This window comes from Danio aesculapii, chromosome 21, assembly GCF_903798145.1.
Source record: "Danio aesculapii chromosome 21, fDanAes4.1, whole genome shotgun sequence".
Lineage (NCBI taxonomy): Eukaryota > Metazoa > Chordata > Actinopteri > Cypriniformes > Danionidae > Danio > Danio aesculapii.
The window spans coordinates 29,440,673-29,468,631 of record NC_079455.1 but is presented as its reverse complement, the minus strand read 5'-3'; the positions used below and the strand labels follow the sequence as shown (position 1 = coordinate 29,468,631).

Sequence of the window (27,959 nt, the reverse complement as noted above, 5' to 3'; positions counted from 1 at the left end):
TGCCAAATAAATCTTTCTTTTTAGCAGCATATCTTGGGATTCTGATCGGTGGAAGTATAATTTGCTTAACATAACACGTAAACATTAGAGAAGTGTAGAAATCTCCTCATATCTTTTCTTTTTTGTGGAGATGTTTGAGACCTCGCACATCCCGTAGAAAGCAGCTCTACGGGTGCGCGCGCAGAGCTGTCCGCGTCCCCGAGCTGACACTATTAAAAACAAGCGGTGGTTTTTGTGCTCATCGGCTACAAGCTGAGTAACAATTTTTATCGCATACTATAAAACAAACGGAATCACATCTTCGGCAGGGCTAAGGTGAGTCGACAGTTTTCCTCCATGCAGTTTCTCGCGTGTTGTGAAAGCGAACTGAACTGGCACGGCCCAGTATTGGGGTAGCAGTTTATTTAGACGTTTGATATTAAATATACTTTGTAATAATCGATGTTTACATGCGTGTCTGCCGGGGATGGTCGTGTTTTTGATGCTTTGCTGAAATGTTCCATTACATTTGTGGATATTCTGTTAAAATGAGAAAGCAAATGAGATGTGCACGAGACTTCAGGTGAGGCGCACAAATATTGGGTAAAATATGAGCGTGCGCACTCACGCGCTTTACTTTTCTATATCATTCTTGGACACATGAGCATTTAAAGTCACTAATCCAATTATATGATTGATAATTCAGAATTTTATTTTACATATTATTTAGACTTGTATTGCTTTTCGCTTTGTTTAGAGTCTTAATCAGTTTTTGTCTTGTTATGTGCTTTTAGTAATCACAGCCTACTTTAAAAAAAAACGATTAGTAGTTTTATTAATGCTATTGGAAAAAGTTTTTGTTATTCGTAGATGTGGATATTTTCTGACACACCCCCTTCAGGCTGTTATTTTGCAAAACAATCACAGAAAGAGGCTTCGTTTATTATTGTAATCACCTTTTTTACAGGGTGTCGTTTATTTAGACTATGTCCATCTAATATGTGTACCAAATCAGTTGAAATCTAACAATCCTCTGTCAACAAATTGTTATTTAAGATGAATCTTTTTTGATGATTCGTGCGAACCGGTTCAAAAATCTATACGATTCAGAGTCAGCCCGAATGAAGCTTGAATCAACACGTTTTACTAATTATTGAGATCAGCACCTATTATTAACCATTATTAAACAAATTAGTTTTTTTCTCTCACAAGAACCGATAAACAACCACATGACTTAACTAAATTGTAAAATTTGTCCGAAATAATAGGACCACTTTAAAGTTTTACATAAACGTTAACACAACATAGTTAAGATGTTGTTTACAACTTCATTGCATGACTGATTCACAAAAGCAAGATGCAGTATAAAAAAATCATAAAATCCGTTACCACAAATTTACAATACGCACATCACCTACATGCATTGTTTGAACCGGTTCTTTTAAACGAGCAATTCAAAAGAACCGATTCTCTGTTCATTCAAGCTTCCAATAACTGGACTTGTTTTGAGGTGGTAGTCGTGTCATATAGCGTATCCTCCCTCCATGGCAAAGAACACAGTGTACTTTTGAATAAGAAAAAAGAGAGGTTCTGTTGAAATATTCAGATTCTAATTTTCATGAATAAATAAAATGTTTATGCTGACAACAACTTTAGCAGATATTTTCTGTGCCACCAGAATAGAGATCAAAACCACACATTACTATTATATGATTTGTTACCTTATACCTGTGTTAGTGCATATGGGTTATATGTTATAATTAACTATTTTTTACAGTCTCCATAAAATGTTAACATATTTGTTTTGCTTTGCATAACTTTATTTCCAAGTTATTTGTTTGCTTTCTGGTCATGTCCCTTTTGACCAAACCAGTTCAATCCAGTCAGCCTCCCCTCAGAAACACATTTTTTCACACACACCCTCTTGTTTTTATGGGAACAGTGGCTCTCCACTGCCTCTGATGTCCCCTTTCAGTAGTAATCTGTCACTCTAGTTTGACTTGTCAGCTTTCAGTTTGAGATCTTTTGAAATTTGCATAATGTTAGAAATTACGCAAGCAGAGAAATTCCCCTAATAAGTGAGGATGCATAAAGGTTGTGTTTAGAAATTAAAAGGGAAAGTTCACCCCAAAACTGAATATTTTACAGTGGTGGAATGATTACTGAAAAATCATACTTAAGTTAAAGTACTATTACTTGCCTAAAAATGTAGTGCAAGTAAAGTAAAAGTATCTGTTGTAAATATTACTCAAATAAGAGTAAAAAGTAGCCCTTTCAAAAGTACTCAAGAGTAGTGAGTATGCAAAGCTGATGCATTTACATGTAATTTGTGGATATGTGTAAACGTAAGATTCTGTAGTGCATTTAGTTATTGTCCAGCAGGCACACATTTCAGGTGACCAAAATTCAATGTTTAGTTAGCGTCTAAGGACAACATTATTTTGACGTCCCGTAACAACATCAAATGACGTTGATACTTGGTGGACTTTTAGGTTGTTAGAAAAATCCAGCATCAAAATCCAGCATCTAGTAGACGTCATAGTGGTAACGTCAATACAGCATCAAGCTGTAACATCATTAGACGCTGATATTAGGTTAATTTTAGGTTGGACGTTGGACATTGATGTCTGCCAGACTTTGGGTTCTGATGTCAACCTGATTTTTGTTTTACAAACAAAATGCAACATCCCCACAATATTGTGGCACAATGTTGATCTGGACCTGCTGGGAGTTTAAGGCCATTTCGGTCGTCATACAGTAAACATCCGTCATCTGTCTCTGGGTCATTGCGTGTAAAGACTTTTTTCATTTTCTTGGACATTTTTAATGCTTCCAAACAGTTTGCTGCAATTATATTATCGCCCCTGTCTTGAGGTAGTTCATTATGATGCGATTTACCTTCTATGTGCAATCTGACTGGACAGAAATCACAGGACTAATTTTTCTAATCTCCATAGACAAGAAAAAGCAAAGTAGTGACTGCAGGTTGAAGGAAGATAGTGGAGTAAAAGTACCGATATAGCACTAAAAATGGTAGTTTTAAAAATGTTAGTTAGGGAAAGTAAAAATACACATTTTAAAAACTACCTGGTAAATTACAATTTCAGAAAAAACAACTCAATTGCAGTAATTTGAGTATTTGTAATGTCTTACTTTACACCACTGATATTCTGTAGTATTTTGCTAATCATTCATTTGTCACAAACCTGTTTTTTTTTTTTTTCTGTTGAATGCAAAAATGTAAACAAATAGTGTGGAAGTCAATAGTTGCAGGTTTCTAATGATTTCAAAATAACTATTTTTGTGTTTAGCAGAAGAAAGAAACTCATAAAGGTTTGAAACCAGTGAGTAAATAATGACTACTTACTAATTACTAGTTGTGTAATGGATCACAAACCTCATAGTTCAGATCACATAATGTTTTTTTTTTTAAGTCACAGATCGAACTATTTTTCAGAGGAGACAACTGTAATTTGCTTTTCATTTACATAAACAGTACTGCAAAAAAAACTTTTAGTTTTAACAAACAGAACTTAGAACCTGTACGTTTATTAAAAATAAAATGAATAAATAATCAGCTGAATAAAAATAAATGGTAAAATATTCAGTACTGTGAAAAACTCACTGTTACTACTGTTGCTGATAACGCAGAAATCTAACATTATAATTTGTACCACCCATATTTATTTTTAGTCTCATTTACAATAAATGATTCAGTTATTCACTCATAAAACTTTTTCATTGCTAGATGGATCAATTTTGAAGAATTATTCAGTGGCATATTTTTGATGGCAAGTTGTTGCCATCTATTGGTTAAATAATGTAATTGCTGCCTTCAACTTTAATTTTTGAGCGTCGTTAAATGCATATGATGGGGATTTTAATCTTTACCCTAAACATCAGTGGTTTTATCTAAACTATAAACTATTATCTCAGTACTTCTGTGTTATTTAACTGTTTGTAACTTCGTAACTAACTCAAAAGATTAAAGACTGTATCTCTTTCTTGATTATTGTGTTTATCAAACACAGATTTGAATGCAGCGATTCTAAGGTTTAATAAACATATGCAAATCACCATTATTTATCATTTATGTTGTGTGGGTGTTGAGATCCCGATCTTTTAATGATTAATCGTGCAGCTTACACTGAATGCATTAATGCAGGCTAAACAATTAGTGACAGAAAACACATTTAATGAAACCCACCATATCCTGAATAACCTACCACAGTCATTATATTTTACAGGAAAGGCTAAATGCTTTCATGAATGTGATTTGAATGACGCGAGAGGTGATCTCTGTGTGATCGTTTCAAATTTAGGAGTAATCTATCAGTAAAAAAGTTATTAATCCGCGGGCCACATGTGTTCCAAAATGTGGGTTGTGAACCGTATGAATCATGGATCAATCGAGATCCATTACACCCCTACTATTTACTCACTTGTGCTGAACAGAAAAGAAGTTATATTGAAAAGCATTAGAAACCTGTAACCATTGACTTCCATATTGGTTTTTCCTACTATGGAAGTCAATGATTACAGGTTTCTAATATATTCAATACCACCTCTTTTGTGTTCAGCAGAAGAAATACACTCCTAAAGGTTTGAAGCTAGTGATTAAATAGTGAGTAAATTTTCATTTCTGGGTGAACTATTCCTTTTATTTAGTTTCATCTTTATAGTCTCCATCCTTGAGTCAAAATAAGTGTTGATTAACCATGAGAAAGAAGCATTGCACTCATAACTGTTTTTGTGCTTGACTGCTAATTCTACGTGACACTGTGTGAAAATGAAAGAAGGAGCTCATTTGTTATGTAAGAATAGCCACAGTCACGTTCACACACGCTCATTACTGTCCACTATAGTGTGTTACAACCAGTAGTTCTGTGGTTAGGCCAGATGACTAGGTCTTTGTACTGTCATAGCTGCTTGTTTTTTTATACGAGGAAGACCTATAGATGAGCCGGACTTTACTTCCACATGCAGTGTCTGTAATGCACTAATAACCCCCCCTGCTGATTTCGGCCTTGGATTTATTAAGCTAATTGGCTTTACCTGCTCTGCTTGCGTGATACTACAACAGTGGCAGGAATAGATTCACAAACCCTCAGTGAACTGTGGCTGGGAATCCAGAATATGAAGGGGTTTCAGATCACTAGCTTTCGCCTCAGTAGGGGGTTGCCTTTTGGCCAGAAGGAGACCACTGGTATTTCGGAAGGCCGGACTCCATATGTCTTTAGCTGCAAGCAAATAGTGTGAGTTTTTAAAAGCCGTATATATCTGGAGACCTGGAGTTGCCTGGAAAACAGTTCACAATTTCACAATTCACTTATTTGAGATATTTTACATATCTATATTTTATTTTCCTTTCCAAAATGTCCAACTTCATTGAAAAGCAAATGAATAAATACTTGGTTTATGCTCCATCTTTTTCTTGTATGCACTATTTTGTTGCAAAAATTGCCTGAAATATTGTGTGATAAAACCATATATATTACATTTTAAATCACATTAAAGGATAAAAAACAATCGTTTAGCCAAGGCGATCATGTATTTGTGGTCACATGTACAGTGAATTTTCTTTTATTCAGTTGCAATTCTCATGTGTCAGGAATTCTGCTTGAGGGTGAACGATTTTTCTAAATATTTTACAACCGGTTCAGAACAGGTTGGTTACATGGATTCATTATGTTCGCTAACCTGCATTAAGTGGAAAGTGAATTCTGTGAAGCTACAATGAGCAATGGACCCATTTCACCTGTAATATTTTAATATTTCAACAGTTTTACTACAACTCTAAGAAACTACTCTGAACCGTTGTCCTTTAAACAGGTTTGTACCTTCAATTATTTGGACTCTTTATTTAAAAGGACTGTAAGTGTACATGACTACATGTGGGAATGAAATTCGCTGTACATTCTATCAGAGTATTTACCCTGCTACCTAGCACAGTCTGTACATTCTGCACTGAGAGCCGTCATTGAGTGCACATGAAGGGGGCCCCAGTTGTTGTTTTTTTCCCTGCTTTTTCCTGTAGACCGCTGTTACGCAACATACCACTGCACAATGTGCTATTGATGTATTTACCTTTTAGATCAGTTTTGACCCTTTGCAAAAATGCTTGTTGCAATCACACCTATACAATTCCTATATAGTTCTCAAGACCAAAGCAGAAAGTATAAAATAATATGATATAATTAAAAAATACATATTAAATATACTGTGCTTTAAGTATAGTCTTCACTTATGAGAATTAAACTTGATTGGTTTCTTATTGAAGCTACAGAAGTGATTCAGTCAAGAGCTGTGAAGCAATTTTTGTCCTTGTTTTTTGATGAATAATGATAAAGCCGGAGACATGAATAGAGTGCAGTCACTTTAAGAGCCACATGGGTCCAATTTACATGCTCTTTCATTCTTAATGCTTTATGTTCCTTTATTCTTTATTACATAAAAAAACAAGGGTTTATGTAAATAATCACTAAGAGCCTCATTTTGACATCTTTGTGTTTGATTATTTAGGTGCACAACTTGAGCTACAAGATGACTTTACATGTGCGTGTTCTGTGAGCGCACACACACAACAGCACAAGCTATCTTTCAAACTTTTTCACCCAAAAACATGAATATGAATCAAAAACACTTAAATAAATGAAGAATGTCCCATGCTGCAAAAAGTTCTGTTGCATGATTTCACTGATTTCTGAGTTTCCAAGCTTCACAGAGGAACAAATGTTGGAAAGGGGGTGGGATATTATGCAATTGCATTGTTTGATCTTGATTAATGTTTTTGTCATAATCATTGGAGGCTGAAATTAAATAGAATTTTGATTAATAGTACAGCCCTACTTTAGATGATGCATTTCTGAAGTGTCGTTTTGACACTTGATGCTTAGAATGCATTCAAAAATAAATCTAAAGAGCATATAATAAGCAACGTTTTTCTTGTTTTGTTAGATATTTTAGCTGGGTAATCTAAACGTATGTTTATAATATTATCAATATTATAAGATTCAGAAGGAGGAGATTTATAGATAGAAAGCTCATGTTTTATTCATGATGGAATGTGTCATTTTAGCACCTCTAAAAGTAAATTAAATTGTAGAAATTACTGTAGTGGATTGAGAGCAAATATACTGTTCTGTTTAAATGTATATATGTTTTAAGACAAAATTTGTTGACTGACGTTACTTAAAGCTTACATCCATGGTCATTCCTTCAGTCTGTCCTGACTCAGATTGCTATATCTTATGATCGGATCAGACAGTGTAGGAGTAAAGCCTAAAAACAGAGATAAACCAACGTTGTTTGCCTGTTATGCAATACATTTTATATATAAATAAATAAATAAATATATATATAAGAAACAGACAATATTGTTCATTGCTTCTATCGACTGATACATAAAAAATGACTAAAAACTAGCATAACATATGTTTTTGTTAGTAAGTTGCTACTACATACTCGCAATGTTAAAGTATGCTCGCAGTGTTCTGAAATACAGCAACTTTTAAAAATAGGCTTGCAAAATCTAGTATTAACATGCTAAAACATGTTAGAAGTATGTCAACTGTGTCTGAAAGCTCCAAAACGCTTCCTTCTGAGCATTTAAAGATGGGAAAGCATTAAGGCACACTGAATCTAAATTCTCCTTCACTTCCTGTTTTAGGAGATACCTTCATCTGATATCCCACAATCCTTAATATTCCATTTCTGACAGTTGAGCTAAAGAAATGAACATGACATCCCAAAGCTGTGCATTGGTGTCAATCTGTGTGTAAATGTATGTTTTTGATCAACCTTTTTAAATTTTGATGACATTTTTACAAAGAAGTTAGTATTAATACAATTGTAGTAAGGAAATACTTCTTTTGGTTATCACAATATCACAAACCAATATGTTGTCTCAGATGTCAGTGTATGAAATCAGTTTTATGAGGTTTGTTCACTAACACTGACTCATAGGGCAGCGAGGCAACAAGTCAGCTGCTTAAGCTTTCGGATGCAGCCACTATTAGTGTGCCAAAACATGCTAACAGCCTCCTAATGCTTGTTTGCATATTAAAGGTGTTCTTAAATATGCTAGCAGCAAGCTAAAACATGCTAGCAAAATGATAACGTATGCTCTAAACTTTTGTTGTTGAAGCCATCTATGTGTTTATCCAAATATTTTTGTGAATTCTGATCAGACAGGGAAGAACAAAGCCTAAAAACTGAGATAAACCAACAAGCTGAGATAAATCAACCTTTTCAGGGTAATGTTTGCTTGTTTTGCTGTACATTATACATATATACATACATTTATAAAGAAGAAGACAAGACTGATCATTGCTTCTGTCGACTGATATATCAATATACATCTAAAAATACCTAAAAACTAGCCAACAACATACTAGCAGTACATTATTCTAGTAGCAATTTGTTAAAAGATGTTAGCAACTTCTAATAATATGCTTGAAAAATGTGATATTACTGTATTAGCATGCTAAAACATGTTAGCAGCAGTATGTCAACTGTTTCGGAAATCTCCAGAATGCTTCCTTCTGAGGTAGAATTTAAAGAGTGGGAAGGTATTAAAGCATGTCTAAATCCAAATTTGCATACTGTAATTTCCTGTTTTAGGAGATACCTTAACCTGATATCCCACAGTCCTGTGCAATTCATTTCTCAAAATTGAGCTAAAAAAATTAACATGGCGTCCCAAAGCTGTTCGCTGGTTTGTAAATGTACTTTGTTGACCTATATCTTTCTCAAATTTTAAAGACATTTTGATAGACGTTAGTAGGTACTTAGCAATTTTTTTCCTCTGGTTATCACAAAAGCTCTCTATTTCATTATAAATCATTATGTCATCTCAAACGTCTGTCTGAGATTAGTTTTATGAGGTGTCTTTGTGCACAAACACTGCCTGAGAGGGCAGAGAGGCAACAAGTCCGCTGCTTAAGTTTTTTTGGATGCAGCTGCTATTAATGTGCCAAAACATGCTAACAGCCTCCTAATGTTTGTTTACATATTAAAAGTGTTCTTAAATATGCTAGCAGCATGATAAAACATGCTAGCAAAATGATACAGTATGCTCTAAAACTAGTGTCAAAGCTATCTATGTGTTTATCTAAATATTTTTGTGAATTCTGTTCAGACAGTGAAGAAAGCCTAAAAACTAAGAAAAACCAACCAGCTGAGATAAACCATCCTTTTCAGGATAATATTTGCTTTTTTGCAGTACGTTATACATGTATACTTGAAGAAGGCAATACTGATCATTGCTTCTATCGACTGATACATCAATATATCTAAAATACCTAAAAACTAACCTATAACAATATGTTTTTGTTGGTAAGTCGCTACAACCCACTAGCAATATGTTTAAGCATGCTAGTAGCAATGTGTTAAAAGATGCTAGAAATGTTTTAAAATATAGCAACTTCTAAAAATAGGTTGTGGTATTAGCATGCTAAAACATGTTAGCAGTATGTCAACTGTTTCTGAAATCTCCTTCTGAGGCAGCATTTAAGAGGTGGAAATGAGATGAGGCACTGAATCTGAATCCAAATTCTGCATCACTTCCTGTTTTAGGAGATACCTTCATCTGATATACCTCAGTCATGTGCAATCCATTCCTGACAGTTGAGCTAAAAAAAATGAACATAGCATCCTAAAGCTGTTTGTGGGTGTCAATCTGTGTTTAAATGTACGTTTTTGACCAACCTATTTTACATTTTCATGGCATTTTTACAGAGTAGTATTGTAGTAAGCAAAGTAAGGAAGTTGTACAAAACTTTATTTTGTGGTGCACGATTAAATAATTATGTTGTCTCAGAAGTCTGTATGAAATCAGTTTTACGAGGTGTCTTTGTTCACTAACACTGCTTAATAGGGTAGAGAGGCAACAAGTCAGCTGCTTAAACTTTCGGATGCAGCTACTATTCATGTGCCAAAACATGCTAACAGCCTCCTGATGTTTGTTTACATATTAAAAGTGTTTTAAAATATGCTAGCAGCATGCTAAAACATGCTAGAAAAATGTTACTGTATGCTCTAAAACTTTGGTGTCAAAGCTATCTATGTGTTTATCCAAATGTTTTTTGTGAATTTTGTCTTGCTATGATTATGATGCTAGTAAGCTGGTGCCAGCGCCCAGCAGTGTACCCCTCTGGCACATGTAAAGAGTTCCTGCATTCCACTGGAACAATGCCGGATGTGATTGGATGGTTTGGTGGCTGGTTGGGTATATGTTGCTCAAGGCTATTGTGTATGACTGTGTGGGTGTGCTCATATGGATGGATGTAATATAGATTTTTTTTGTGTGTGTGTATGTGTGTGTTGTGTCCTTGAATGCCACACTGTAACAAAGGAAGAACATCGCAGTTTCAATGTCTGTCGCAACCATAAATAGGTTAATTTTTACAGATCACACCACTGAAAGTTTAACAGTTTTGGTTGTTTTTGATTATTTTTTGTTTAGTTCTGCTGGTTCATCTGGTTTTGTGCTAGATTTGCTTTAGTACAGTTTATCTATTTTTGTGGAAGCATCAGAAACAAAGTGTAAATTAATTCTAAAAAATACTAAATTATGTTTATGTAAAAATGTAAAAAATGCAGATAAAAAGAGTTCCATGAGGGTTAGGTTGATTATAGGTAGGTTCAGTAGATTTTTTGGTGTTGCTTAAATGATTTGTTGTTTATCAAAAACATTGTGAATCATGGATTTTAAGTGTATAATGAAACAAATATTGATATGAAAATATGTTTTTCAAGTTTTAATGCATTGTTAATTTCATTGTATCAGTTGACGAAGATATGAATAAGTGAATGTTGATAATTTAAATGTTTTTTTCCTGTACAATGGAGATAATGCTTTTACAGGTGGAGAAAATATTTCTTGTGTTAGCTGTATTGAAATGAAAATGAGAATGTTTTTATTAAATAGTGATCTAACAAATGATGTAATGACGGTGGAACAAGAGGGTGGAGAAGATTGTGTTGTGCAGGAAGGCATTGTGTTTTGTATTTCCTGCAGATGTGAAATAAAGCTATATAAAGAAGTTATTTAATGAGTGTGAATCATGACCTTCTCAGGTTTAGTGGATGTAAAAATAGTTTTAAGTAACAAACCAGAAATCTATGACAATTCCCCACAAAGAGGTGTGTGTGTATGTGGTGTGTATGCGTGCTACTGTTCGGTCTGTTTGTCAGCATGACACAGATAGTTGTTGATAGCTAGGGGATTCATTGAGGCCAGCTGAGGATGGACAGCAGCCAACTGTTCAGGATACTGTCTGCTCTGTTGGAACTGGGAATGCCTATTTATGAATTAGGGTTTTGTGTCAGCTTTGTTTGGTTAAATGTGATGGTTATATTGTTGTTGGATTTTCTTTTTTTATTGTAGTTTAGGGATTTTGTTTTGAGTTTAAATGTTTTGTATCTCATTAGAGATAAAGTGTTGAGTTTTAATAAGGTAAACCTTGAGCTTAGGGCTGGGCCGATGACCGATAATATATCGAATCGCGATAATAATCATGAGCTCTGGACTTTTTTACTCTATATTGATCTGAGAGACAATCACACAGCAAAAATGTGCAACAATGGGAATCTAAAAGAGTGTTGATATTAGAGATGAACAGAATTTTCAGCCACCAAAAATTTATCGGCTGAAAATTTGTTACGTCATTTAATAGACCCTCTTATTTTTGTGGCTTCAGTCGTTGTTAAGATACTCTTTTAAATATGGAAGCTTTAACAACTTATATTGAAATCTATCTCGTTATCGTTCAATATGGAAAATAATTCCAGAGATTGCATTTGCTTGATATCTTATGCCATGCACATACAAACATTTAAATATCTCTGATTATGACCACAAAAACTTTTTGTATTCAAAATTATTTAACGACATTATGAATTTCAATGTTTTTGGAGTGGCTGCTCAGTGTTGGCTTCTGGATTTCTGACAGATAGATTATTTATTGCAAATTAAAAAAAAAATTTCCATGATCCTCGTTTCATAAACCTCCTTTCATTCAATATTATGGTAAAGATTTAGTGGCTATAGAGCAAATAAGACATGAAGTAGCCATAATCCAGTGCCTGAATAGTAGCGCAGAGCAGTGTTACTGGCCCAGCAAGCTTTTTTTTTTTAAAAGATGTCTAATAGAACAAATCGTCTTGGCTAAAACAAGACTAAATTTGGGTTGTGGGTGAAAATCTAATAGATGTCTGAAGAATAGGCCAAAACTAGACTAGCCATCAAATAAACAGAAAGGAATGACTACACAAAGTCTGTCTTATCTGCCTATTTGACGACTAGTCTACTTTTGGGCCATTCTTAAATGTCTATTAGATTTTCACTGACAGCCCAAGTTTAACCTTGTTTTAGCCAAGCTGTCTACATTTAGATATCTATTAGACTTCCATTAAATAAAATTGTTTCCTGGGGATGGACCCAAAGGAGGACTTTGACCTTGACTTTAATAGGACCTTGAAAGTCCTGCACAATGCATTGGCATTTCACCTGTAAGGCATGATGAACAATTTTTAAAAAGTGCACAATTTGTAGCAAGTAATCAAAAGGCATTCTAATCACCCATAAGTAACCCAGCAATGAGTTAAATAGTCAAAGAAATATATTTAAAATCCATTTATTCCTTTGGTACAGGTAATTCTCACAACATGTTTTGTTTTTATAACTGTCAAACAGTGATATATTAAAATAAGATCTCTCATGAATAATAAAAACACACTCTCTCTCTCTCTCTCTCTATCTCTCTCACACTCTCTGTCTCTTTCTCTTTCTCTATACAGTACAGTTTCTGTATACACACATACACACATACATGTCTGTGTGTGTGTGTAGTTTATATATGTGTGTGTATGTGTATACACAATTGCACTCTGGGTGGTTATTTTCTGTTTAATGTGTTGTATGTAATTGTTTCTAAGAATCTATCTTTAAGGTGTAAATGCTGAAACGATATGGTAAACAACATATGGTGACCTCTTACATAAAAAGTGTAAAAAAATTTGGAATTATAAATAACTATTCCATTCCAAACAGATTAAAAATCATATACAGATGTTTTTTTTTTTAATTATGAGGAATAAAATTGTTATGATGCGACACAGTGGTGCAGTAGGTAGTGTTGTCGCCTCACAGCAAGAAGGTCGCTGGTTCGAGCCTAGGCTGGGTCAGTTGGCGTTTCTGTGTGGAGTTTGCATGTTCTCCCTGCGTTCACTTGGGTTTCCTACGGGTGCTCTGGTTTCTCCCACAAGTCCAAAGACATGCGGTACAGGTGAATTGGGAAGGCTAAATTGTCCGTAGTGTATGTGTGTGAATGAGTGTGTATGGATGTTTCCCAGTGATAGGTTGCAGCTGGAAGGGCATCCGCTGCGTAAAAATATATTCTGTATATTCTATATTGGCAGTTCATTCTGCTGTGGCGACCCCAGATTAATAAAGGGACTAAGCCGAAAAAGAAAATGAATGAATAAATGAAATAGCAAGACTTTTGCTGGTTTTTGTGCAGTGATGTTTATTTGCAAAGCTTTTTGAAAGAAAGTAGTCAGTGATGAATTCTGATCAAAATTAAAGTAAGTAATTATCAAAAACCAAATGATGATTTTTGTGTGATCTGTGATTTCTGTATAGGGATGGAGTTCCCTGTAGATGTGCTGGTGTCTAGCAGACATGAAGACCTGGAAAGTTCAGCCCAAAGCTACATGAACAAACTCCTTTACAGCAACCCGGATAACACAGAATACCTTACCTTGCCCAACACAAGAAAGGTAAAACACCATAGATAATATCTGATCATTCTAAATGTGTAAATCTAGGATTCATTCACACATTTTAGGCTTGATTAAAATAAACTGTAATGTGATTGCTCTGCTAGTGTAGTTCAGTTGAAGAAGTGCGAACACTGTCATATTTATTTTTTAACCTGCTTTTAAAGAGCTTGAGTATTTAAAGGGCACCTATTTTACCCCTTTACACGATGTAAGGTGAGCCTTTGGTGTCTCCAGAACATGTCTGTAAAGTTTCAGCTCAGAATACCCATCAGATATTTTCCTTCAGAATCTGCCCATTTTGGTGTCTGAATACATTGTAGATGTTTTTGTAGCCTGTGGCTTTAAATGCAAATGAGCTGCTTCTCACCGCCCACCGTTCCCACGTGTGTGTCTGCTTGTCATCATGTGTTATGTCAGATAAACAGCCGTCAGTGACATAGACTGACTCGGATGAAGCTGAAACACAGCTTATTAGTCAAAAATATTAAGTAAGTTTATTTCATGTATTTGTGGTGGAGTTTATTCAAGCCTTTCTGAAATGATGAGTCACACACAATGCACACACAGCATTTACTGACACCATGTGGCCGTGGTGATTATAGTGGTAAAGAATTAGCGATTTTACTGTCTTTATTACAAACATGCTCTGTTTTAAAAAGGTTTTAAACTTATAAAACTTATAAAAATCACACATATTTAGACTCGAGTTGTAACACATACTTTAATCCCTGTTCTTTGCAAAAAAATGTTCTGTGGACATTTATACATTTTTATTTTACATGTATACATTTTATTCTAGAAGCATGATGCCTGTCAGTCAATTCGGTGGGCGGGGAAACCGCACTCCTACATCATATTGCGGTGGGCCTTAGAATCATTAAGAATCTGATCCTATTTTAACGTCAGGAAGTTTGAAAAAAGAGATTTGTTGGGTTTCTATCACTCCAATATGACTGTGGACATTATACCTACACACAGTTCTGTCCAAACAGCTTACAAAAGCTACTTTTCCTCATAGGTGCCCTTTAAAACATTTATGCCTCTACAAAACTTTAAGAATTATATGTTGCTGTGGTAGAAAAGTTATTTTTAAAATAACCATCTTCAACAAATGTAAATTTACACCAGTAATTTTGTCTGCAGAGCTCAATTGGTATTTAAACTAAATTATTGCTTTAAAAAGCTCATTATTTTGACTGTTTTAGATTCGGATCAGTCCTGCCAATGTTGGGTTTGTACCTCTCTATGGAGCCAACCTCAAACACAAAGTCCTGGCTCTGTTTGCTCCTGAGGACCAGTTCACAGGTAGACCACCACTACTCTGGCTGTTTTACAAATTGCCATAATATCTTGGATAGATTTATAAGATAGTCCGGAGATACCCAAACTAGGGCCCGTGGGCCAAAGTTGGCCCATGGTAACCTTTTGATTTGGCCCACCATCCCATTTGAGAAGAGTGATGTGTATGATGGGGAATGAGAATGATCTGAGAATTATGGGGATGGTTTCTATATTGTCCATTCAAATTTAATGTAACCTATTGTTTGTTTGTTTGTTTTATTGTTAAAAGCTAACTGAAATTAAATGTTTCAATTAAATGGTATAAATTATTCAGATTTTGTTTAAATGTACATACTGTCACTTGACAATGCCGAGACTTTGGTGAGCAAATCAAGTCAAAGTCAGATTCTGCTTTACTAGTGTATTCAGCATTGAATTCTGCTGTGTTATAAATGTGATTGTTTGTTTTTTATTGCAATGAGTTTTGTTTAAAATGTTATACTACATTAGTTAATGTGATTTTAATGTAATGTTTTCTTTTTATTTTGAAATATTCTGAAAGAATTAGGAAATTATCCATGGCAACTTTATGGTATATTGGTATATTTATGGTACATTTACCTTCGGCCCATGGCTCCAATGATATTTGGTTTTTGGTCCTTCATACGAAAAAATTGGGCACCCCTGGGATAGTCTGTTTTGAATATCTAAAGTGTCTCCATTCCTCATATCTTTTTTTTTTTCAATCCTAGCTGTGGCATTGTTCTTGGTTAATCAGTGGTACACAGTTGAAGATTTACTCAGAACGTCAAATCCTGCAAGAGAAGGCCTTGTGAAGGTAATCTTTTGAATTGTTTTAGAAAGGTTGGGTATTAATGAAACTATTCACGTTCATGTTTGTGTACTTTCAACAACAGTGTCCGTTTTAAAATGCCACTTCTTTGACAAGGCAATAAAAAGCAGGAATTTGGCATTATTTGTCGAGGCCTTGTTAAGTACTTGAAAATGTTCTCAAGCACTCCTACAATGATCTTGTGCATGTTTTATTTGTATTTTTTTTTACATGTAAATTGTGTTTTGGTATGTGTGAGTGTGCAATTATAAAGTGAGAAAGGAGGAAACAACAGGGAGGCTTTGAGGAGTGAAATGTAGCAGTTTGGCCAAACAAATAATTGTAAACAGACATGAGTTTGTGGCTGATCAGTGAGAGACGTCTTTGTCTCGCAGGCTCAGTTATTTACATATACAGGCCTGCTTTTGTAATTCGGCTGAATAATGTTCTGGAATATTTATGTAAATGTACACGTAAGTTATTTTTCTCTCACTGAACAAAGATCTTTGGAATTTCTCTTGCTTATTCCAGTGTGCTGTGTAGTTTAACACACTCCATGTGTTGTAATATCCTTTGAGACAGATTTCATTTCCTCTGTAGGAGAGTCAACTTGATTGTTGCACCTGTTGTTTAAAGTCAGAATGATATTCAATTTTTTTTTCCTCTCAATGCATGTTATTGACCTTATTTTCAATTAATCTCTGCATACGTTACATTTTGTATTGCTTTTTATTTTTTACCAGTGGTTCGTAATCTAATTTCTTCAGCTCTATGTACTTTCTATGTGTTTGTACACTTAATGTAGATTTTAACCCTTTGAAGTGTGCATGAAATTGAACATTATTTATAACATTAGGATCTTTGTTCCATAGCCTTGGCATATGATTCATAGCACGTTTAAAGGGTTAGTTCACCCCAAAAAAGTGTGTATTTTGCTATTAATTATTCATCATCAAATCGTTTCAGTCCCCTGAGATAGTTTTTCATTTTCAAAACACAAATTAAGATATTTTGCATGTAATCCTAGACACTCTATAGACTCTAAAGCCACATTCCAGAGATGTTCAGAAATGGAACCAAAAACAATGTCAAAACACATCATGTGATTTCATTGGTTCAACTGTGAACAAGTGAAGCTCCAAGACCATTTTTGTATGACAATTTTTTTTTCAATTGCTTTTTTCACCTATGTCTTCCATGTCAAATGAAGGTGCACGTTTCCTACAGGTAGCACGACCCTTTGGTTTTGCACTGCTGAATTTAATGGCAATAAGGCCCAATCCCAATTCTATTTTTTTAAAGTTTGAAGGTAAAACACGAACGCCATTATGAATGTATTAAAACATATGCTTGTTTGTTGTAAAAATTCGTAATAATGACAAAAACATTTTTTTTTCATCTCCTTCTATTTGCAGCCATGCTGCTGTTGTGGATGGTGTATTCTTGTGCCCCTTGGGTATTTTTTGTACCTCTTGGTTTCAAGTGTGGCTATCTAGCCTTTCCCCTTAGCCCTATGCCTTCAAGCTAAAGAGAATTGGGTCACCCCTACCCTTTCACGTAAATGTGCAAAACGAGGGTTATGAGTAAGGTGAAGGGCTAATGGGCAAAATTGGGATTAGGCATTACTGCCCATAGTAGACGAGCACACTGATCTGTTGTGGAAGAGAAGACAAAATAAGTTCATTTTTGGTTCATGGTGTTCTTGGAGCTTCATATGATTATAGTTGAGCCATTGAAGTCACATGGAATGTTTTTGGTTTGTCCACCAAGGCAATCCAGAGTGCTGAAATACAATTGAGTAATCTGGCAGTGGGTGGGTTATATAGACCAAAACAATGACAGACACAGAAAGCACATTTTCACAGGAGAATAACTGACTTTAGCACAGTTTTTCATATAAACAAGAATGTTCACTTAGCATGTTTCTTAAATATCTGCAAACATATTATGGTATTATTACGCTTTAGAAGAGTCAAAAACGCAACACCTTTAATAACAGAATTTTCTAACTGTTTAATGTCAGGAGCGCAAGTTTCTTGATGGATAGTGACATACTGTATGCGCTTATGAGGTTGCTACTGATCATCAGAAGCCACAGGTCTTAGCTTTGTAGGTTTTCATGACTCTCAAAGTACCAACAGCCATTAAGTTGCATTTTATGGATCACCACAGTACAAAGCTAATTATCATGAGTGCTCTTCATATTGGATGTCCAGAGCATATTTTGGTGTTTGGCTGATCTTTTTAAACTCCTTTCCTACCTATAATCAACAATTGATCGATATTAGCACTTTTTTCTTTTCACAATCCACATGAAAAGATCTGTTGCTACTACTTGCATTGTTACCTTAAACCCTGGCAAATCACAGTCAAACTAATGTTACTAAAACACAATTACTTCTTCATGATTACATTTCGGCAGGTACGGTCTGTGGGCGAGAGGATAGTCTTGTATGTGCTGAACCGCATCATTTACCGGACGATGGAAATGGGCACTAATGAGGTGCCTTTCCTGTGCCATGAAGAAGAAGTCTTTGCCAAAACCCTCTGGAAGAATGGAGAGGCAGTGGGTTTCTACTCGGTTAAATGTAAAGGTCAGTACTTCCAGGAAAGTCTGGCATTGCTCAGTCTGCCCTCTGTGTGAGTTATTTATAAAGCAATCTACAGTGTCTTCATTAAAATGGGAGCGAGATATGAAGCTAGGCTTTGTCTTGTGTGTAAGATGTGGCCTAGTAATACAGATCTTGGTTAGTACATTTATGCATTCATTAGCAGACTCTTATCCAAAGTGACTTGCAGAAGAGAGATTGTAGGGTTACAATGGGCTATATGCACAGCTAGTGATTTTCAGCCAATGATAAACTTCCAGTGAAAGCTTTATGTGACTATTGTCAATTTCAGGTTCCTTTTACAGCGTTAATGTTGTAATGTAATCAATTAAACAGACTTAAGCATCCATTTGGTTGTTAAAGCGAAAAAAGAGACGAAAGATATTAAAATACAGAAATTATTTTTATGCCAGTATTTTCAAAGACATTGTGTGGAAAAATAGAATTTAATGCAGGGCTTCTTGTTTGGTCTGATACACACTTTATATTGTATCTCAGCCAGGCAATGAAGATCACTGATTTTTAAAGAAATCCGATCTTAAACGCAGCAATTTTGTATGAGATGACAATTAACCGGAAGCCTTGGGGCTGGCTGACTGAAATTAAAAGTCCGTGTGCATATACCCCATTGATGCATCATGAGAAATGCTAGCTATACAGAAGTTCTAGTACAAAAAGGCTGTAGATTCAAAACCAGAATTATTTTTTATAATGGCATTTTTGGCGGTTCATTCTGCTGTGGCGACCCCAGATTAATAAAGGGACTAAGCCAAAAAGAAAATGAATTAATTAAATTTTTTATCTATTATTATTATTATTAGTAGTAGTAGTATCAATAAAATATTTAATAGAGTTAGGAAAATATTCCATCAATAATGAATAGCTTATGTTCACTTTTAAAATTAAGATGATATACTGTCTCGTACTTCTGATACAATAAAAATTAGGAATGGGGCAAGACCTTCACTGCCTTTTAGATATACGATATGAAATAGCTCTCAGATCGGACAAGAAGTGCTGCATTAAATTCCATTTCACCCCTGCCATGTCTTTAAAATATGACACTTTGTTTTACCCCAGTATTTTCAATGGAATTTCTACGCTAGCCTGTTGCTACTGACGGCGCTAGTGGTTACAACGGCCTTTCATCTTGTTTTATGGTTGAACAGCTAAATCAATATTTAAGTCTATTTATCTAAATGTATTGTAATTACATTACGACTTCGATGCTGTAAAAACAACCTTGTGAATTGAAAATAGTCACATTAAGCTTTCACCGGAAGTTTATCATTGGCTTTAAACTCTAGCTGTGCATAGAGCCCATTGTGTCACAAGTATCTCAACATTTTAAAATCTTCTCGTGGCTCAGAATGTCATGATTTGGGCCTTTTATCAGTATTTCCATTTTCAATTTTCATATTCTTCTACAATTTGACACTTTTGTACATATTATACTTATATACCTTTATACATATATATACAACAGATAACAATTAAATATTTATATAATTAAATGTTAATGCACAAAATCTCATTTTCTGTCTTTCTTTGGTGTGTTTTTCATCTTAAGTATCTCAATTTCAATTTGTCTTGATTATAAAATCTTAATTTGTAATTATTATTTTTTTTAATCTAAAGGTTTCGTTTTGGATCATAATTCACACTTCATACAAAAGCACGTCATCATTTTAACTAGTAATGTAATTGGAACTAGTAATGTAAATGGAAATTAGTTTTGCTCCAGACTTTCTTTCATCTCCATCATTATATGTTCTTTTACAGGTAGCTTGTGTAATACTTTTGTGAGCCAGTGCTACTTACTTCCTGTCATGGACTCTATATTTGTGCGGAAGAGTCATCGCAGCAATGGTCACGGCTTGCAGATGCTGGAGGACTTTGTGGACTCTTTTAAAGATGATGAACTGGGCTTGAAATACCCTTTAACAACGGCTATGCAAAGGGGTAAGAAATCTGCTTTACTTCTTTGTAGATTTGAAAGCCAGTTTGCTAGATTTACAGAAGTCATTTAGCTTTGAAATACACTTATAAATGTCATTTTAGAAAGGGAAAACAGTTGTTAGAGATTGCAATATTATTATTATACAATATTAGTGCTTTGGATATATTTTTTTATTCAATAAATGCAGCCCTTGTGAGACTTAACAAAGCCATTTTTTTCCAAATTGAACTCTTCTCTTGTAATTGAATCTATTTACAGTATATTGAGGGCAAATCATTTTGACTTCAACTGTATATACTCTCTCTATATATATGCATTATTATTATTATTATTATTATTATTATTTACTTTTATATAAAATTATCTTACAAAGTAAAAATCTATTGTACAAAGCCTGCATAAAGAGGAAGTATTATCTGTGCTCCAGTGTGCAGTCAGTACTTGAGGAGATACCCAGCTGATGTGGACCTGCTCTGGGAGGTGGAAGGAGTTGGAGGTCCCTACCAGAAAGTCAAAATTGCAACCAAACTTGGCTCCATGACACTACAATGTAAGTGTTTTCACTCCTTAAATGCTATTAGTCACAGTTACTATAGATTTACTTCTCAAAACGGCAGTATTTACCTCTGTATTTCGTTGTAATTTTACAATGTTTAGTAGATTTATAGGTTAGATATTAGATGTTATGTTGGTGTCCAAACAGGCAACCACAGCTCATGGGCAGCAGAGGAAAGCAAAAACGGAGAGGTTAATGAGGTGGAGATGACCGAGGAGAGTCTGGACATCACGGTAAATCTGAAGACCCTCTTTACAAAGTATACAAAGTACAAAGTATTTTTAGCTGCAATACTTCAGTAGTATGGGGATTAAAGGGATAGTTCACCCAAAAATGTAAATTTACTCTCTATTTACTCGCCTTCAAGTGGTTCCAAACCTTTAAGAGTTTCTTTCTTCTGTTGAAAACAAACGAAGATGTTTTGAATAATGCTGAAAAGCTGTAACCATTAACTTCCATATTAAGAAAAACAAATACTATGGAAGTGAGTTGTTACAGGATTTCAGAATTGTTCAAAATATCTTCTGTTGTATTCAGTAAAATAAAAGAAGCAGGATTGGAAATGATGGCAGAATTTGAATTTTGGGGTGAACTTTGAGACCAAACTCCAATTTATTCCTGCATTAATACAAAAGTAATCAAATTTTTTTCAGTACTATTTTTAAATTACTATTTAATGTAATATTTAGTTGTTGAGAAGCCTTGAATGATTTCTGGTGGATAAAGCTACACATTCAGGCAATCCACAGACCAGCATATTCAGAAAATGCATTCACTGTTGCGATTTTTATTTTTTCTGAATGTGAGAATATTTTGTGTGTAGTTTTTATAGAGGCTGTTAACCTTTGACTGGTTTGAGTGAAATGTTTTCATTTTGTTTTATCAATTGTTTTACAGGAAGATGTGGTGGTTGTCAAACATCGAAAAGTAGCAAAAGGTTTGGAATTTTGCGCATTTTTTTTTCTTGCCTTCAGAGAGTTTAAATGGGTTTGAAACTTTTCTTTCTTTTTCCACTGTAGAAATCAATGATCTGCCCATTTCCACACGCACAAGGAGCAGCGAACACACAAACAAGAAAAGGCCACGTGAAGAACCAGAAGAGATTGCTGGGGAGAACCGACCTGAAAAAATCAACAGGTCTCTAAAAGCCCTCACAAAAACACCTCATTTACTGATAGCTTTTAGAGAGATCTGAAATCACAGTAATTAGGGTTTGCTCATGTACCACACAGAAGTGCATAATATAGTTAAAGATGGGCTCTTAAAATGACATTACACCCCAAGTATAATTCTAAATTGTTGATAATAAGTACTTAAAGATTAAAATGGCATATCAAAATGTTTAATAAACTGAAACAGTGACCCACACTAACTTACATTGAAAAAATTGGAATGTAAAAGTTTTCACTGAGAAATTGCTTGTAAATTTCAATGAAATAATTTTTTTATTTTTATTTTTTTGCAGTTTAGAGACCTGGGGTTCCTTCTTCATATCTCGTTGTTAAAAGTATATGTTAATAAAAAAAAGTCCATGTTAATAAATGCTCTCTTTGAACCCCTTGGGGAGGACCATCCTGTGACAGTATTTGTACTTTTATTTCAGCGTGCAGATTGCATAAGTTTTTATTTATTTATTTATTTATTTATTTATTTATTTATTTATTTATATATATATATATATATATATATATATATATATATATATATATATATATATATATATATATATATATATATATATATATATAAATATATAATTTTTTAAAACTATTTACTATTTTCCCAAGTGTATACAACTCCTACTGTCAAAAAAAAAAAAAAAAATCTGACCTTCGGTATATACTTTCAGTATTACCTTTGGTTGAAATGACTATTTTTATGAAATAAGCCTGCTCCCGAGTAGGTTTGAGCTACCAGACCTGTTGCTATGACAAAAACAAAATGATCCTGGATCTTGTCAAATCATCAATAACCAAATCCAGCTAATTGAGTAAGACACGTACGAAGAACAGACCCCAGAATACCTTTGAAACCACCTAGTGCACTTTGCAGTAAAGTTAATTTTACCTTAGTATTGTATATTTTGCATTAATTATGAATTAATATTTTTACAGCATTTATAATACAAGACATTGCTAGTTTCAAATTTAATATTATTAATTATAAATTCATATTTGTTCATAATACATTACACAGCTAAAACTAAATTATGCTATTTTGATACGTTAATGCAGAACAAAACATTAAACACAGAGTTATACATTTTTAGTGTTCGATCATAATACACTTCCAAAAAATAGAACAAAATATTTTTAAAAATCACAGCTATACAAACTAATGTAGAAAACATAGAAGTGTTTCTAATAAAGTGGCCGGTGCACAGAGAGGAAAGAGTGTACCCTACAGGTGGTTTGTCAAGCCCACTCACCTTCATGGAGCACACTTAAACCTACACAATATATGACCAGGGTGTATGCAAATGTGCATAAATGTCCATACGTGTCCAGTGAGTGTGCAAAATGCATGAATGTGCAGATGTGCAATGTCCATAAGTGTCCATAAATGTGCTAAAAGAAAGTGTTCAATTCCCATGTTCACCTTCAGTGGGCAGAAATGCTAACCTGACAGTATTATCTTATTATCTGCCTCGTCTCTTAAAAATCCATGGCTTTAGATTGGTCGAACCAGAAGCAGAGACTGATCCTGATGCAGTACCTGAGACCAAAGAACTCACAGATGGAGAAAGTGGAGAAGAACAAGACCAAGAAGAAGAAAAACCTTCAGTCCAGGTGGAGGCGGTTGTGACCCCAGAGGCCCCTGTAGCAGAAACTGAAATTCTGGTGAGTGACGAGGCATCTGGCACATTATTTCATCATTTGAGAATGTGGACAAACAAGCTGGCTTACAACAGTTGCCAATGCAAATTATGCTGCAGTTCATAAAACTGCATGGATGTTCATGTGCCAGAGGTGCAAATCGTATGCCAATTCACGCATACAAATATTCCACACAGCCAGACTGTAGATAATCAAGTTCTCTGTCTGTCTGTAAAGGTGGCAGAAGTCAATGGAGAAATGAGTGAGAGTCACGAAGAAGAATACGAGAGGTCAGCAAACACAGTGGAGGATGAACCGGTCGAACAAGAGCTCCCACTAGAGACAGAAGCTGTCGTACAAAATGGTGCTGATGAAGAGATGGAGGCAGATAGAGATGCACAGGTAAATAATTTAGTTCAGTTTTAAGGTCAGTGCTGTGCTGTTGCATGATTTAAGGGGCACACATTACTATTTATGGGTCAGTGTTTTTACACTCAAAAAGGCTTCATTCATTTGACGAGAATGCAGTAAAAAGGTTAAATATTATTACTATTTAAAATGATTTTTTTCTATTTTAATGTACTTCAAATGGCAGTTTATTCCTGAGCTGTCTCCAGTGCACAGTGGTTATTCCAGTTCATAGTGTCCCAATAGTTCTTCAGAAATATATAAAATATATGCTTTAGGCCTGCACAATATGTCATTTCAGCATCGATATCGCAATGTGGGAATCTGCAATAGTCACATCGCAGGATGTCAAGCAATTTCAAGTTGATTTAATCCATTTGGACACAAGATATTAAGTTTGCTACCTTAACAAAGATAAATTTTGTTTAATTATCTATACGATGAAAACTCTACCATTTTCTTTTAAATTTGATTATTTAATTTCTGTACGTCAATACTGTTAGACTCCACCGAAAACCAAATCATCCCAATTAATGTCAAATTTGAATAATGTCTTTCCAAACGGAGTCATTTTGTGAAAATATTCATATCGCAATACATAGCGCAGAAAAACAAAATATGCCTTCTTATGACTAATAATAATTTGGTATGATTATTTGGTATGACCAAAGTAATCAGCTATCAGTATTATCATGGTCTTGCTAAAATGACCTGAACATACTTAAAAATAAGTGTAAAAAGGTTTTGTATCTTAAAATGGACAAACAACAAATAAAATTTGCAGCTTTTATACTTTTTTGGCAAACAACATAAACGTGGATCACTGCATTGGATTTGCATTTCATTTTCTTATTCAAGTTATTATTTGTTAAACTTGCACTTGCGGTCCATGTTTATCTTGTTTTTCACAGAAATGCATAAAGTTGCCTTATCAAAAAGCCAAAAAAAGGACTTTGCATTTGATAAAAGTATCAAATTGCGATTTACAGTGAATTTTCAAAATTGCATGAATCAGACATTGCTTTAATTATAATTCAAGAGTTCGCACTTAGAGGTAGGACGATCACCTCACAGCAAGAAGGTCGCTGGTTCGAGCCTCGGCTGGGTCAGTTGACATTTCTGTGTGCAGTTTGCCTGTTCTTCCCTGTGTTGGTGTGGGTTTCCTCCAGGCGCTTCGGTTTCCCCCACATGTCCAAAGACGTGGTATAGGTGGATTGGGTAAGAGAAATTGTCCGTAGTGGTATGTGTGTGAATGGGTCTGTATGGGTGTTTCCCAGTGATGGGTTGTGGCTGGAAGGGCAATCTGCTGCGTAGAACATAGGCTGGATAAGTTGGCAGTTCACTCCACTGTGGCGACCCCAGATTAACAAAGGGACTAAGCTGAAAAGAAAATGAAAGGATGAATGAGTTCGCACTTAGATATTGCTTGACGCTTGAGCTCGGAAAAAATTTTGCCTGGTCAATAAGCATATAAGGGGGTCCAAGATCAGGTAGTTCTCGAGAGCTCTCCCTGATAAAGGAAGAAAAAGAAGGAGATGGGGTGGAAGTAGGGATTCTAGGGCGAGTAGGGCGAAATCAGCCTATTTATTGTAAGCTTAAATCAATCTGGATACTAGATACACTATCTTGTATTGAAGACATTTTACTTTTGGCGAGCTTTACATTAAATTAAAGAGCTAGTAAATTATTGCAACTCATATCAATATTTTTTTCTAATTGTTTAGGTTTGTTGAATGCAGCATGTAATAAGCAAGATAATGTACAACTGGTTGTTAACACAGAATAAAGAATATTAAAATGATATTATCCTGTACGATTTAACTCCTACTGCATTGATTAATGTTATGAAGCACAGATTTGGGTTTTAATATTGCAATAGGACATGTTGAAATTAACATTAATTACCATTAATAAGTGCTGTACAAGTATTGTCCATTATTTTCAGTTTATTCGGGTTATCTTAGTAATTACATTTACTAACAGTAGTTAATGCAACCTTGTTGTAAAGTGTTTTTGTATTTTAAGGAAATCTTTCCTTAAAAGGAGAATTCAAGGAAACAGACAAATGAAAAAGGAATGAAATGCGTTATCAATGTCACTAAACTACAATTACACTAAAACTAAACAGATTTATTATTGTATTGTTTGTCTTGTGAAGGATGACATTGTTAACACTTCCGACAAGTCTGAGGAAGCATCTGAAGCAGTGGAGCAGATGGACCAAGAACCTGTTACAGAGGAGAAACAAGAAGTAGAGGCAGAAGTCTCTCCTTTAGTTGAAGATGAAGGGGAAGTTGAGCTGGAACGGGAAGAGGAAGCAGTTTTTTCAGCTGAAAAGGAAGCAGCTTCTTCAGTGAAAGATGAAGCAGCTTTTGCAGCTGAAGAGGAAGCAACTTCTGCAACTGAAGCTGAAGTAGCTTCTGCAGTTGAAAAGGAAGCAGCATTTGCAGATGAAGATGAAGCAGTTTCTGCAGTGGAAGAGGAAGCAGCTTCTGCAGTTGATGAAACTGAGGACTCTGATCATCCACCTGAGGCTCCAGTCCTTTCAACTAACCTGGTTGAGTGTGTTTCCTCTTTGCAAGATGATGAGGCTTCAGATGAACTAGTCGCTTCTGAGCAAGAAGCGTCAATGGAGGAAATCACTGCTTCTCCTATTGAAGAAAACAATGAACCAGCTGTGAACCAAGAAGACGAAACCATCTCCGATGAGCCACTTGAGACTGAGGAAAGTCAACCTGGCACGGAGGACTCTGAAAACGAGGAGGAAAAACTGCCTGAAGGTGAAGACAAAGATGAACAGAAAGAAGGGGAGGAAACCGCCACCACTGAAGATGATGACGAGGAAGGAAAAAGCTCAGATGGAATTCAAGATTCTCCTATTGGGGTTCGAGTTCTTCGGGGAGGAATAAGTAAACCTGTTCCACCAACACCCAAGCGAACATCTAATAGACTGAGAAAAGCTGTGGTCATACAGGAAATCAGTGATGAGTTTGATGAAGAAGAGGGGGAGGAAAAACTCACAAGCACTGAAGAGAAGGCGAGCACAGAAGAAGATGAAGTTGTTGAACACAGTTCAGAAGAAGAAAAAGAAGAGGAGGAGCCTCCAGTAGTTGACAGGAGAGTGTTGCGGAGGAAAACCAAAGTGGTCCAGTCCACACCCACAAAGGCAAAAAGACGCAGTAAAAACATTTGAGTACTAGTTTCTAATTTTCATGGCACTCCACCACACTCCATTGTCTCCATAAAGAAAAACACACTTATGTACATTAGAAATGCTTGCACACTACGGCCTGTACTAGAAAGGATTCAACATGGCATATTTGGGAGGTTTTTAACAGGTGGTGTTTACAACGTCTATGTTTTGGTTTAGTTTTATTACTAAAAGGCAAAAACTTTAAACAGGCAGTATTAAATGTGTGTTATAAGCACAACCTTTAATTTACCGTGCTGACTGCTCAAAATTATAACTGTGATTTTAATCACTGTTTGCATTTGATTTATTATTATTATAACTAATGTTTACCTGATCTGCAGCTTAAACTGCTTAAAAAACAAGTTTTCAGTTTAAGGCAATGTGAGCAACAAAGTAACAATGTGAATCTTATATTAGACGTGCAGTGCATTGATCATTATTATTGTTTTTGATTTTATGATAAGTTCTCACAAATGTTATACTTTGAAAACCATTTATGGGTTTCTTTATTCTGTTGAACGCAGAAGATTATTATTATTT

General features: G+C 35.0%; 1 protein-coding gene across 2 annotated transcripts; it reads left to right on the top strand.

Annotated features, from left to right (window-relative positions):
* fam169ab (family with sequence similarity 169 member Ab) lies at window positions 1-27,959 on the top strand. Of its 2 annotated transcripts, none has more exons than XM_056447152.1 (13): window positions 1-315; window positions 13,625-13,761; window positions 14,970-15,069; window positions 15,798-15,883; window positions 18,300-18,471; window positions 20,269-20,448; window positions 20,874-20,996; window positions 21,150-21,235; window positions 21,900-21,939; window positions 22,022-22,139; window positions 23,677-23,842; window positions 24,056-24,220; window positions 26,385-27,959. In XM_056447152.1, exons 2-13 carry the CDS (start codon window positions 13,627-13,629, stop codon window positions 27,417-27,419), a joined length of 2,406 nt encoding a protein of 801 aa, XP_056303127.1. In that variant the 5' UTR covers window positions 1-315; window positions 13,625-13,626; the 3' UTR covers window positions 27,420-27,959. The 2 variants fall into 2 exon arrangements, with proteins under 2 accessions (XP_056303127.1, XP_056303128.1); XM_056447153.1 differs by lacking the exon at window positions 1-315 and adding an exon at window positions 5,717-5,811.